The sequence below is a fragment of the Natator depressus genome, chromosome 5 (genome assembly GCF_965152275.1).
Source record: "Natator depressus isolate rNatDep1 chromosome 5, rNatDep2.hap1, whole genome shotgun sequence".
NCBI classification, from domain to species: Eukaryota; Metazoa; Chordata; order Testudines; family Cheloniidae; genus Natator; species Natator depressus.
In genome coordinates, this window is record NC_134238.1 from 100,283,951 (window position 1) to 100,297,438 (window position 13,488).

General features: G+C 40.7%; 1 protein-coding gene across 3 annotated transcripts in view; it reads right to left on the reverse strand.

Annotated features, from left to right (window-relative positions):
* RFX3 (regulatory factor X3) overlaps positions 1–13,488 on the reverse strand; it is a 228,589-nt gene that overhangs the window by 72,422 nt on the left and 142,679 nt on the right. For all 3 annotated transcript variants that reach the window (XM_074953307.1, XM_074953305.1, XM_074953306.1), the window contains exon 3: positions 6,714–6,811. In XM_074953307.1, the coding sequence (XP_074809408.1) occupies positions 6,714–6,811 (98 nt within the window). The remainder of the gene's footprint in view (positions 1–6,713; positions 6,812–13,488) is intronic.

The following is a 13,488-nucleotide window of genomic DNA, read 5'->3' on the forward strand; positions in this document are numbered from 1 at the left end:
GATGGTGACACTATGCTAATATCAAACAACAAATATCAAAAGCAGCACGACTTACATAAATTTGAAAAGATTTGGAAAAGTAGCATGATTGGCACTAACACAAAACTATGAATTTTTAACACTGGCATCATGTCTGTCCTCTTTCCTGAACCAGAGTCACGGAAATCTACAACAGAAATTGATAAGAAGAAGATCAACCCATTCCAAAGTTAACAACTACAAAAGATTTTCAGAATTCACTGGAAAGAGTTTCTTGCAACATCAGAAATTCTAAGAAGAGCAGACCAATCTGAAGCATTAAACATGGTATGAAGAGGAAGATGGACATTTTCAGGACACACTTTAAGGATGCCACCAACACGATTTCCAATCAGATGATAATATGGAGACAACATGAATAGAGAAAAAGAGGGTGGCCGAGAGAAACATTATGCATAATAACAGAGCAAGAAGCCAAATCTATTAACATGACACCCAAGGCTACACTACTGTGTACTTAAATCTACCGCGGTGTCTTCACTGCAGTAAGTTGACAGCTGACGCTCTCCCATCGACTCCGCTTGCGCTCCTCATTCTGGTGGAGTACCGGAGTCTATGAGAGAGTGCTCAGAGGTCGATTTATCGCATCTATACTAGATACAATAAATCAACCCCCACTGGATTGATTGCTACCCCCCAATCCAGCGAGTAGTGTAGACAAGCCCCCAGAAGCCTGAATAGACCAGCACAAGACCGAAATAAATGGCAGAAACTAGTGGGTGCTCTTTGCTCCTGAGGGTATGAGAGTATATAGAGATAAAGAAGACATATATAAATTTACATTTAAGATGTTCTAGCTGTATATTGGGGTACGCTAATTTTCTACAATTACCATAGACACTCTCTAATGTGTCTAATATAAATGTTATATTAATGTGCACAGATGGTAATTCACCTGCAAAAGAGTCAAGAAATTCAAAGTTATGGCTCCCACAGCAACTGTATCATAACTTTCTTTCACATTTTGGCTTGAATCCCATGTCCCAGCATAATGACTGAATAAACAGGTTTTATGCAGGGTGCTCCTTGGGAGCTACACTGAACAGAATCCTTTATTCCCAAGATATGGAAAGGAAATATTGAAGTTTGTGGGCTGCAATAGCCTCCATAGCCCCACCATAGGAAAGTATAGCCAGCAGATCCATACAGTCAGAGGTCCCCCATTCTTGCTGGTAGACAGCAACATTCTCAAACACACAAGGGGTGGCGATTTCTCCAGCACAGACTCTCTAAACCATTGGAAGAGAAACAGATCACATGGCTTGAGGCTGGATGGACTAATAGAATGTCATTGCTTCCAACGATCAAATTTCTGTTTAACTAAAGAAAACGCATAAAGTCTAAAGAAAGGTAGAAGGACGGGACGGGTGGGTCTACGTTTATCAGAGAACAAAAATTACAGGTAAGTAATTTGCTTTTCTCCAGTAGTTAATTATAGTAAATCTACTCTATGTATATTCTATATATAGAATAATTACATAAAATATATCTGCAACAAGAATAACTGTATGGGAGAAAACTTACACTAAAACAGGGTTGCATGATAATACAACATGTAGAAATTCCATTGTGACATTAAATGAATAATGTTGACAAACCATACAGCCTACATATTATTGATTATACAGACACTTCCAAAATGTGTTAAGAAGTGAAAATAAATATGTAAGCATAAACAGCAAGACAGTTTTTGTACAAGGAGACAAACACTGCAGAATCCAGTATTCAATCCAGTATTTCTTGCTCATGGAAATAGAAAATGTTTTAAAGTCCACTGGACACATAGCATTTAAGAAAAGTTTGGACTCATGAAAATTGAGGAAATAAAAAAAAGTTCCCCTGTACTTTGAAGCCTATGTTCTCTGAAGACTCTTAAGGAAGGGAAGAAGGATGGGTTGGGGGATCCACACTGACTATAATATCTCAAAGAAACACAGTTTCTAGAGATTAACTAACCATTCTTTCTTTGTGTATGTGTCATCGTGGATTCCACTGTAGATGGCTGGCACAGAGCATCGTCTTCAGGATGGCAGGCATGAAGAGCACCAGATACATTAGTCAAACAATGATGGGAGTACTGCTCTTCTGAACCTGGTATTGGATCTACTAGCCAAGTGCAGTGCACAGCGCTCTACAAATGTGAGCAGACTGCTCCACCTAGCAGAGTTCAGATACTGGAACATTTCTGAAACAGGCCAAGGATGTTGCTTGACCTCTGACAGAGTAAGCCTTGATAGTGGGGGAGGTATATTTGACAGCTGGCAGCACAGATCAGACTCAGTCTAAGTTCCATCTTGCTGCCACACTTGGTAAGAGGGAATTATGGGAGGGTTGTGGCTGCTGTGCCCTTTATGTTCTTGTACAGGAGCACAAGGAAGCACAGGACACATGTGCAGCCCCAATGGACATTGCTACTGAAAAAAATTCCAAAGAAGAAGGTGGAGATTGCTGGTGCAGAAGGGCTGGATACTATCTGGAAGGGGAGATTAGGAGAGATTGGCACTGTATTTCTCCAGACTCCAATGCCCAGGTATCCATTATACATACCACTGAGACTGAGAGGAGTCATCAACCCTATAAATTAGCTGTCAGGGTGGATAACAGAATGATGCTTCAAGTTCTGGGAATGTGGCACACAGTCATCAACCTCCAGGCTTTACAACTAACCTGTGAATTCCTCTTGGTAAAAGATGGCTCTCAGTATGCCTGATTGGGACGGACTTCCTGAAGAAATACCATGTTGCTGTGAATTTCACCAACTGTTCCTGTTCTCTGTTGGGAAGGTGATTTCCCCTGTTCACTACAGACGGCCATGTGGAAGTGCATGGACAGGTGGTAGAAAAAAATCTGATGGAGCCTCTAAAATTGAGATGATTATCCCAGGCAGATCAAAGGTGGGTGCCAAGATGATGAAGGTGGTCTGATTGAGCCCTAACCTTCAAATAGGCTGGAGCTCCTCACTGGACACTCGATTGGTAGGAGCTGATGTGGCAAATCCTGGTATGGATAGCCAACATGTCAACAAAGCCATTGGTCGTGTATCAGCATATGGTGACTGGCACACTTGAAAGGGGTGTGCTGGTCCTGCAGGAAGATCACAAAACCAAGAACCCAGTTGATGTGAGGAAGTTGAAACCAGACCAGGGTCAAGGCAACAAAGGGCTGGGAAGAAAGGCTCAGAGAGATGCAGGACTTGAGTTCAAGTTTAAACAATACAGTCTGAAGCTTGAACAGATGTGAACAGTACAGGAAGTTTTGTTAGAATATGCAAATATATTTAGTCATGGTGATCCATCATCTGGGATGCACTGTGTTAATAAAGTATTGGATCAGTTCTGAGAATGCCAGACGTATCAATCAAAGACTTGGAAGGATCCCCATTCATTTTCAGCAGGAGTTCAAGCAATGGCTCGCAAGAAATGGAGGAGAGTGGGCTCATTAGGCCCTCTGTGAGCTTGTAGGCTGCTCCAGTGATTTTGGTGTGGAAGAAACATGGACGTGTGTGGGACTGCAGGGATTATCATAGACTGAATTATGCAACTGTTAATAATGACTATCCCTCACGCCACACTGACAACACATTAGATGGCCTGGTTAAAGACTGATGGTTCTCCACCCTTGACCTGGCAAGTGGGGATTGGCCAATGTAGGTGTATCCAGAAGATAACGCTAAAACAGCATTGTGCACCAAGCAGGGACTTTTTGAGCTCAACATGCTGCCATGTGGTCTGTGTAATGTGCTAGGTACATTCCAGAGGCTCATGGATATTGTGTCAGCAGACTTGCAGAAAACATCCTACCTAGTCTACCAGGATGAGATCATTGTGATAGGCTGAATTTTGGAAGAACATCTGCAGAAACTGAAATCAGTACTCAAGAAGTTGAAAGGTGCCAATCTGAAAGTTAACGACACTAAGTGTCAGCTTTTTCTTTAGCGATGTGACATACTGGGGCACATGATCTCTATGGAGGGAGCAGGCCCAGATCCAGAGAAGGTGGATATGTCAGAGCATGGCCTGTACCTTGGTATGTAACCAAGGTGCACAGTTTCCTACGTCTGGCCTCCTACTACAAAAGATCCGTAGCAGAATTTGCTGTCTTGGCTAGCCCCTTACACAAAAGCCCCACCAGATTTGAAGTTCTCTGGAAATGTGGAAGACAACGGGAGAAGATTTAATTGGCACTATATCTGCGAAAAGGGAATAGCAGGTTGGACATAGCTGGATTCCATTTCGCTGCCACAGATGGTAAGAGGGAACTATGGAAAGGACGCGGCTGGTCCAGCTTTTATGCCCTCACATGGGAGCACAAGGAGGCACAGGCTGCATGAACGGTCCCAAGAGACGCTGCTATTCAAAAGACGACAATCTCATGAGCATGGGATGCATGCACAACTACACTGGGATTTACACTGACATAAAGTAGAATCTTGGGTTCCATTCCAAGCTCCAGAGGAGAATGTGCTGTAACAGGCAGACTCTTCTGCCCATTTCCCCAAGCACGATCCCTTCTGACCCATCCCCTGCAATCTGTCCCTGTCCCAGTCCTGTCTCTTCCCAACCTCTGGCTCCTTATCCAGTCCCACTATCCTTACTTAGCCAGTCCCAGTCTCCACTGCTCAGGCTTCTCATTCCAGTCCCAGTCTCCTTGCCCATCCATTTCCAGTTCCTCCCTACCCCCAACTCCTTGTCCCCAGTCTCTTTGTCCATCCAGGCCCAGACCCGCCTGTCCCCCATGGCTCCTCATCTGAACTGCCTCCATCCTGGTCTCTAGTGGTCCATCCATGCTCCCTGTGCCCACTGGCTCCAAACGGCACTCTCTCTCCCCAGGCTGCTCATCTAACTTTGGTGCCTCCCCCCCAAGTCTCTTGTCTCAGTCTTACTGCCCAGTCAATCCCAGTCAGGTTCCCTGGCTCTTCATCCAATCTCTTTCTCCTGGCTGTCTACTGGCTCCCAGACACTCGCTCCTCCAGCTCCAGTAGTCTTGCCCAGCTAGTCCCAGTCTCTGGCTCATTCTGTCCCAGTCTCCCCTGGACCCCAGTCCCAGCCTCCTTGCTCAGCCAGTCCCAGTTTCGCTCTCTCCCACAACCAGCTTGCGGTCCCAGTTTCCACCCCACATGCTCCTTTTCCCAATCTACTCTCACTGCCACCCCTTCTCAGGGCTGGCTTTTCTTCCCTCTGCATTCAAATCAGGCAGCTTCTTCATCCATGCTGCTTGAGCCCAGCAAGACAGTCACTGAGAGCGGAGGAGAAAGAGACTCCTTGCTCTCAGTTCTGGTCCCACACACAGCATACCCTGTAGTAGGCCAGAACAGCAATTGCAGGGGGAGTTCTGTTCAGCCCTGGGTTGCAGCATGCCCACTGCAGACAGAATCTTTGGAAAATGTAGCTACTAAAATCTAAGATGTCTCTACTGAGCATGTGTGAAATGCAATTTTTCAAAGGAGTATAACTTGGCCAAATTTTGGCAGATGTTCACTGGAATGGCAAAAGGCATATCCCTGAGACAAAGGCTACCTCTGCGAAATTTCAAGTCTGTGCTCCAAAGAATGGGGGCACTAGGGCATTTCGCCAGAAAGATAGCCAGAATTTTTTCAGATGGACAAAACAGTGTATAATAACTGAACTGTTCTACTTGAAACTTTTCAGACTAATTTAGCCCAAGGCAGACACCCAACACACAAAATTTCAGCCCAAATGGTTAAAGTTTGGCAAAGTGATAAGAAACTGAAAACAGGGTCTTATAATTGGAAGAGTTGGGCAATCTTAATAAGAGACAGTGCTACCAGCCCTGCCTAGAATAGGATAGTTGAGTAGTATGTGCAAGAGAGAAGGAAAACAAGCAGCAAGGCAGTATGTGCAGTGGGTCACTGGGAGAAGGCGTAGGAAGAGAGGAAAACCATGTTGTGCTGGAAGGCACTGAAAGAGTTAACTTTGAAGAGTTGCTACACCTGGAAATAAAGTTGATTCTGCTGTGCCGCTTTTGAATTATCAATAAATAAATCTTTGCTGATACCACACATGCTTCTGTGTGCTCCTTGCTCCTAAATGCACTCACAACACAACACAACACAACACAGATGGAAGAGGAAGATATCTGGAGAAGGGGACCATGTAGCACTAACTGAGACAAGGTTACTCTTATTTCCCTCCTGAAAGGGAAAGAACACATCTCATTAAACACAGTAAAAACACATCACTTCTTTTCCACAAGTAATTGTTGTAGTTGCCACAGGTAGTGCTATTGCAAGTAGGATTATAATTGGAAGGGGACGTGGCCAATAACATGAGTCTTTTTTTATGAAAAAACTTTATTGGAAAGTTAGATAACTCTTTCTATGGCTAGGATTTAAACTTACCCATAAAACTACAGGTTAAAAAATATGACAGAATACTGTAGATGTAATTGTTATGTAGGTCCAATTAAAACAGTTACAGAAATACACCTGTATTAATTTCAAGGCAAAAGTTCTATCTGAAAATATTTAAACTATGTGAATTCATCTCCTATTTTCTCCCAAGAATTATTTCAAATGACACTACAAGGAACAAGCTTTTAACCACTGACAATTTCTTTCATCCACTTACAAAACTGAAGCCAGTAAGGTGTCATTAGAGATGTGTATTTAACCACACATCCTGCCAGGTATGGAAATTCCAATTAATAAAACTTACATAGCTCCATTTGTGTAGACCGTGTCACTTCCCTCCACATACTGCACCTGTGCTGGGTAGACATGCTGTACCTGCTGCACGGTCTGCACCTGCTGTACCTGTAAAAACAAACAAAAACAAAAAACCACCAGGCACTTTATGGGACATGGTATTTTGCAAAAAGAATGTCCAGTGCTAAAGTGGTTCTAATGGTTACTAAGCAATATGAAATAGTTGGGGCACATGAATGTTCTAACAGTTATTAAACAATAGAGAATGCGACAGCTGTGGGATAAGACTGCAATTACCACATTACAGTACTGACATCTCAGAGCCATACTCTTGGGAGTGCATGTACTCTCAGTGACAAAGTCAGAACCACCTGGAAAACACTCGACTACATATTTACTCCTTCACAACAGAAGCCTCCTGGAACTCACTCCAGTTCCTTTCTATTTAAATCATAATCTACCCTAAAAAGAACTGGGGAAGGTGGATGAGAAGTGTGGATCGATGCTGTTCATCTATTCTAAGAATTACATTTTCTAGGTAAGTAAGTTTCCTTTAGCCTTGTCTACCCTGGATTTTTGCTCCAGTGCAGCTATACTGATGTAGCTGAGCTGGTATAAATCCCTAGTATAGATGTGATGCACTGGTGTAAAAACTGGGCTTGCATTAGTGTGATATACCGGAGTTTCTAATTGGGGTAAGCTGCATCACTTTTTAAGTGAGTGCTGTGAAACTGGTGTAACTATATCAAAACCCTCAGTATAGATAAAGCCTTTCTCTGAGTATTGAAAGCAGAGTTTCCCCACTTAAACCCACCTTTGCACTCTGCTGCCCCAGGTATCACCTACTTCAGTAGGCACAGAACACAATTCCACCCTATTTCTGGAAGCCAAGTCAAAAAAGTAATGTTGCATAAATTTATGAATTGAACTTCAGATAGCAACCTTCCCTATCTCAGTGACAGAAATATTTCTTAGACATGCTGTTGTCAGGCAGCCTTGGACCTGGTAGAATATGCCTTAAGGCCTCCCAGCACTCCAATACCCCTCTAGCATGGTTCTCATTTCATTCTGTGGCTCATCAGGAATGACTCTTTGAGAACTTCTCAATTAGAACATCTCTATCATCCTGACTACCTCTGCAAAATTCTGACTATAACAGATTTTTTTTCTACTCTCTCTTTTCTGGTACTGACTCATTCATTTAGAAAAGAGATTTTGTGACAGACTTATAGAAACTCTTTCCTATATTGACTATAAAGCTTAGATTCTGAGAACAATCCCACACTTTAATACTGCTGCTAAAGTTCGATAGAAAAATGGAGGTTTTTGAAATGATCCTTTTTGAAGGTTAGATTAATTAGTGTTTACCACCAGAAGTTTTGTGAAATATTTCCATTGTGAACTATTTATACAAAGACAATACTGCTCTTGCACAGCCTGTTCTTTTGGAAAGTGTACCTGACCTGTTATTTTTCAAAAAATCTTAATCAAGTGGTAAAGATGATTTCTTAACAGTACGACAGGAAACGGCTGCATACGTTTCCTCTCCAACTAATCTTTGGCCTTATAAAAGGGAGACTCAGTAAAGAAGTGAAATCATGAGACCACTATTTAATCCAGAAGCTCTTCTTATTACTTGACTTCAAAGCAGATTTTGTGCATGAAAAGAGGTCATATAAATTATTGCATCACACAAAAATCTTTGTTCAAGAGTAATCAAACCTAGTGATGTTTTCATCCTCCTTGAATTCCTGTGCCCTCTATCTTATCCTAAATTGTAAGCCCAAATCATAATTGCTCTACAAGCACTGGTGGAATCTGATCCAAAGCCCACTGAAGTCTATGAGAGTAATTTCAACAAGCTTTGGGTCAGTCCTGAAAGCACACTTTTCCACCTTCAAATGTGTGTTTTGTTGTGTTTCACATGATAAGTGACAGAAGATTATAATAGTTTTCAAGAATAAAGTCTGTTTTTAAGGATTTTTTTCTCCTGTATCATATAAACAAGTTCTGCAATCTGAGATTTAAGAAGAGAAACACAAGTTCCATAGTTTCATCCATATTTTAAATTAAAAAAATGATAGCAGGATAAATAGTCAGGACTTTTTAAAAAAAATTATACATTCTTGAACTCCTACAGCGTCTTTATTAATTCAATATGCTGATGCATAAAAATCCTTGCAGCAGTACAAATAAAAAGCAACTGATAATGCTCCATCCACTCTGCCACCTTGCCAGAGACCATGCTTCAGAGTAAAGGTGGGAGGATGTATGTTGACTTATTTAAAAAAAAACACAATGAAACCCTGTTAGGAGTTAAAAATGTTGTAACTAGAAGGTTCCATGGCAGTTGGAAATGACAGTTGAGTGACATCCTGAGTCTGAAAATCAGTTTTTCAGAGTTATAAGCTCACAATGAAGCCTTCAGAAAATAAAAGGTTACTTGCTAGGTCAATATTAGAGACTTGATGCTACTGTAGAAAAACAAACACACACGGTCAACATTAGAGACTTGATGCTACTATAGAAACACATACACACACCCCCTGGTAGAACTGCATATATTCTGTATAATTCTTTGAGAAGAAAATTTAAAAGATCAGGTAACTCACAAACAGCTTTTGGTTATGAAGTTTAAGAAAAACTTCCTTCAAAACTGAATTTAGAGCTGGGTCCAATATATTTTTAGGGAAAAACCACGACTCCCTATAACCCAGATACTAAAATGGTCTCTTTATGGTGACGAGTGAGAAATAATATAGCTAAAAAGCCCTTGTGATGGCCTATGTTTAGGAAAATTTTGTCTTGAAGAAAACCACTTTAAAGAAGTGTTAAAACTTGTTAAATAACTAAGCTAGATCCTATTTTAAATTATATTTATAAGGAAGTATCTGACTTTTTAAGTTAGAAAAAGTTCATTCACTACCAAAGCCAAATCTGTGTTAAACCTCTTGAGAAAGGGCACATCTTCTTAAGGTTCATTTTCACTGCACGCTTCTTTCAGCTGTGTGTAGAATGCATACCTATCTAGCCCCCTTGTGTGGGTATAAACAGCAGTGTAGCCAGTGAGACACCTATTAGATGGGTGGAGTAAAGACACTCCTGAAGGGTGCGAGTATATATGCAAGTACATATCCTATATACTCACTACTTGCCCAAGCCTGTCTACACAGCTATATTTTGTAGTGTAGTGTGCTGCTGCCTCCCTGCTGCTGGAACCTTGCCCCTCTACAGGAAAAGACTTTCCCAACAAGGAAAAGCTCTGGCAGCTCCCTACTGTTGGAACCTTCCCCCTCTAAGGAACCTCCCCTCCTCCCCGCAGTCAGAGGCTTTCCTCACCATAGTGAAAGGCTCCAGCAGTAGGGAGCTACTGAAGCTTTTCCCCTCTGCCAGAGCCTTTCACCAACACATGATGTAGTTACAGTGTGGGCACAGTAGGATTTTCATTGTGGCCTGTAGCTACATATATCCTACACACCGCCACCAGTGAGGTGTAGTGCAGACATAGCCTTAGACTGAGTAGGGCATATCTCTCTATTTAGGGATGGGAGGTGAAGGAGAACAGATATCTCCTTAAAGATATAGGGGCCCAATACATTTAGGAGAATTTGGCCTGAGGAAAAACTCATCACCATTTTCAGTGTAAGACTGTAGCACTATAGAAATTTTTTTTTCTGTCCCTTCTTCTGTTTTATATGTCATTTTTGCCTGACAACTTTTATTTAAATGTTTAACAAAAAATTTACAGTGTGGTCTGTTTGCTTGTGAAGTAGAACAGTGATTGGGAGGCTCAGAGAGAGTGTCCACCAGAGGCCCTTTAAATCTCAAACTGTCTGATTGGTCTCCCTGCCTGTGTGACAGCGTAAGAGCAACCAGCTATTAAGGCGTAAGTTACACAAGATACTGAAACATTTATGACATTCTGATGGTGTTCAAGCTCTAAAACTGGTATTATTAGGGATGGGGGAAGCATAGTCAGGGGAACTGTTGGAACTGTCTTGCCAGAAGACAGGAAATAAACTGACTGGCACAGGAAGCAAATGGGGTTAACAAGGACCTACTAGTAGATTTCTTTGACTCTTCTTGTTTGGTTGTTTCCAACCTGGAGTAACTGGAAGAGGAGAAGGAGTAAGCAATCAGCGTGTCCCCAATAGAATGAGAGGCAGAATGAATGCTTATTTTGATGTAGCTTTTTAGTGATTATTTTTATTATTATTTGTAGAAGAAAACAATACCAAAACAAATTACATGCTTGAGTAAAATATGCTGCCCGAGAGGAACAAATGGAGCACTAATTTATACAGAATGTGGATGCAAATATTTGTCAACAAAAATAAAGCAAATAAAAATATTCAATTCAAAAACAGAAACTATCTTGAACCACAAAAGTGAAATGTTGCACAACAGGGAACTTTAAATTTCAAATTAAATGTATTTGTATTAAAACCACTAAGAAGGAAACATTAGAAAAATAAATAGGGTAAAATAAACTGGGTGACTGGGCAACAAAATGGCAGATGAAATTCCAGGCTGATAAATGCAAAATAATGCACATTGGGAAACACAATCCATATGAAATGATGGGGTCTAAATTAGCTGTTACCACTCAAGAAAGAGATCTTGCAGCCACTGAGTCTGAAAACATCCACTCAATGTGCAGTGGCAGTCAAAAAAACTAACAATGTTGGGAATCATTAAGAAAGGGATAGATAATAAGACAGAAAATATATTGCCTCTATAGAAATCCATGGTACGCCCACATCTTGAATTCTGCATGCAGATGTGGTCGTCCCATCTCAGAAAAGATATATTGGAATTGGGAAAGGTTGAGAAAAGGGCAACAAAATTATTAGGGGTATGGAACGGCTGCCGGCTGAGGAGAAATTAATAAAACTGGGACTTTTCAGCTTGGAAAAGAGACGACTAAGGGGGGATATGATTGGGATCCATAAAATCATGACTGGTGTGGAGAAAGTAAATAAGGAAGTGTTATTTACTCCTTTTCCTAACTCAAGAACTAGGGGTCACCTAATGAAATTAACAGGCAGCAGGTTTAAAACAAACAAAAGGAAGTATTTTTTCACACAACGTGGAACTCTTTGACAGAGGAAGTTGTGAAGACCAAGGCTATAACAGGTTTCAAAAAAGAACTAGATAAGTTCATGGAGGATAGATTCATCAGTGGCTATTAGCCAGGAAGGGCAGGGACAGTGCCCCTAGCCTCTGTTTGCCAGAAGCTGGGAATGGGCGACAGGGGATGGATCACTTGATGATTACCTGTTCTGTTCATTCCCTCTGGGGCACCTGGCATTGGCACTATCGGAAGACAAGATACCGGGCTATGTGGATCTTTGGTCTGACTCGGTATGGCTGCTTTTATGTTCTTATTTATAAACAGTTTAAAAAATATCAACTGCCATGCCTATAAATAATGCTGGATATATATTTTTTCCCCTTCTCAGATTTCAGATTCATTCTTAGTATCTTCATTAGTCTGGATTGCTTTTGGTAGGCATCACAGAAACAGCACACACTGCAATCAATATTCTTTGTCCATATCAGTTCATGATTACATTTTGCACATGCTAAACATGGTTTTAAGCTAGGTTCCAATTTTGATTAATAGAAGTGTGCATCTCTGTCTCAATGATACATCCTCACAATCCTTTTTGCATGCTATGGCTGTGCTCTGAGATGAATATGAAGATTTGTTCAAATTTTGGTGGATGGATGTTTCTCTCTGGACAGATTACATGATCTATTTTAACTCAGCTCCTCTAATTGCTTGTGCAGTATGAGGCATTAAGCGTAAATTAAGTGGGGGCTAGTGCCAATCCCTTCTATATTTGCTCCCTTATGCTTAACAGTGCAAAATAAAATAAGGGAGGGATATGAGTGGAAAATGGACATGTTTGAGGAAACGTGGACTTAAGCAAATTCCTTAACATACTTCTGTAGCACTTAGCTACATCCTCTCCTTTTTAGCCTTATTTCTGCTATTAGGCAAGAATAATTTGGCAGCCCACTGCAGCACACATTGTTGCCGGATTGAGTCCAATGTGCTCCCTGTTCTATTCATCATTTTTATCTTGCACTTATATATACACAAAACTTCACATCTCTACTGTGCAGGAACAAGCTCCTTCTCTCTCTCTAAATAGACATTTAATGACTTTTATTCCATGTGTCATCAACTGCATAATTCAATTTTGTGAATCTTTTCAAAGGAGAACCAAATAAATTATTTAAAAAAAATTTTTTTTAATTTATTTAAATTATTATTAACCTTCATTTGTAGTGTTTATGTTTACTAGTTCTAAAGGCATCTCTCTGGATCCCTCATTACTATTGAGAGGTGTCCTTCAAAGACCACCTTATACTTTATTTTATCCTTCTCTATAGTACTACTGTTGTTCAAATAAAAAGTCTCCATTACATATTGGAAAACAGAAACTAACAGTTAAAATTTATTGGAGTCTTAACACTAGGAAAGGGTTATATACAAACAGGAGAAAAATAGAAAAAGAAGACAGAATCCAGACTTGAAAAAAAAACCCCATAAATTACTAAGAAAACTCAACATTTACAGGTATGTTAATAAACAAAAACACTAAGTTGTGTATAAGTTAAGGCTGTCCTATATTCAGAGAAACTACCAAACTCAGAGAACTGGTAGATAAGATCCCCTGGGAAGCACATTTAAGGGAAAAAAGTTCAGGAGAGTTGGCAACTTTTTAGAGAGACATTATTAGGGGCACAAGAGCAAAGTATATCAATGCAGAGAA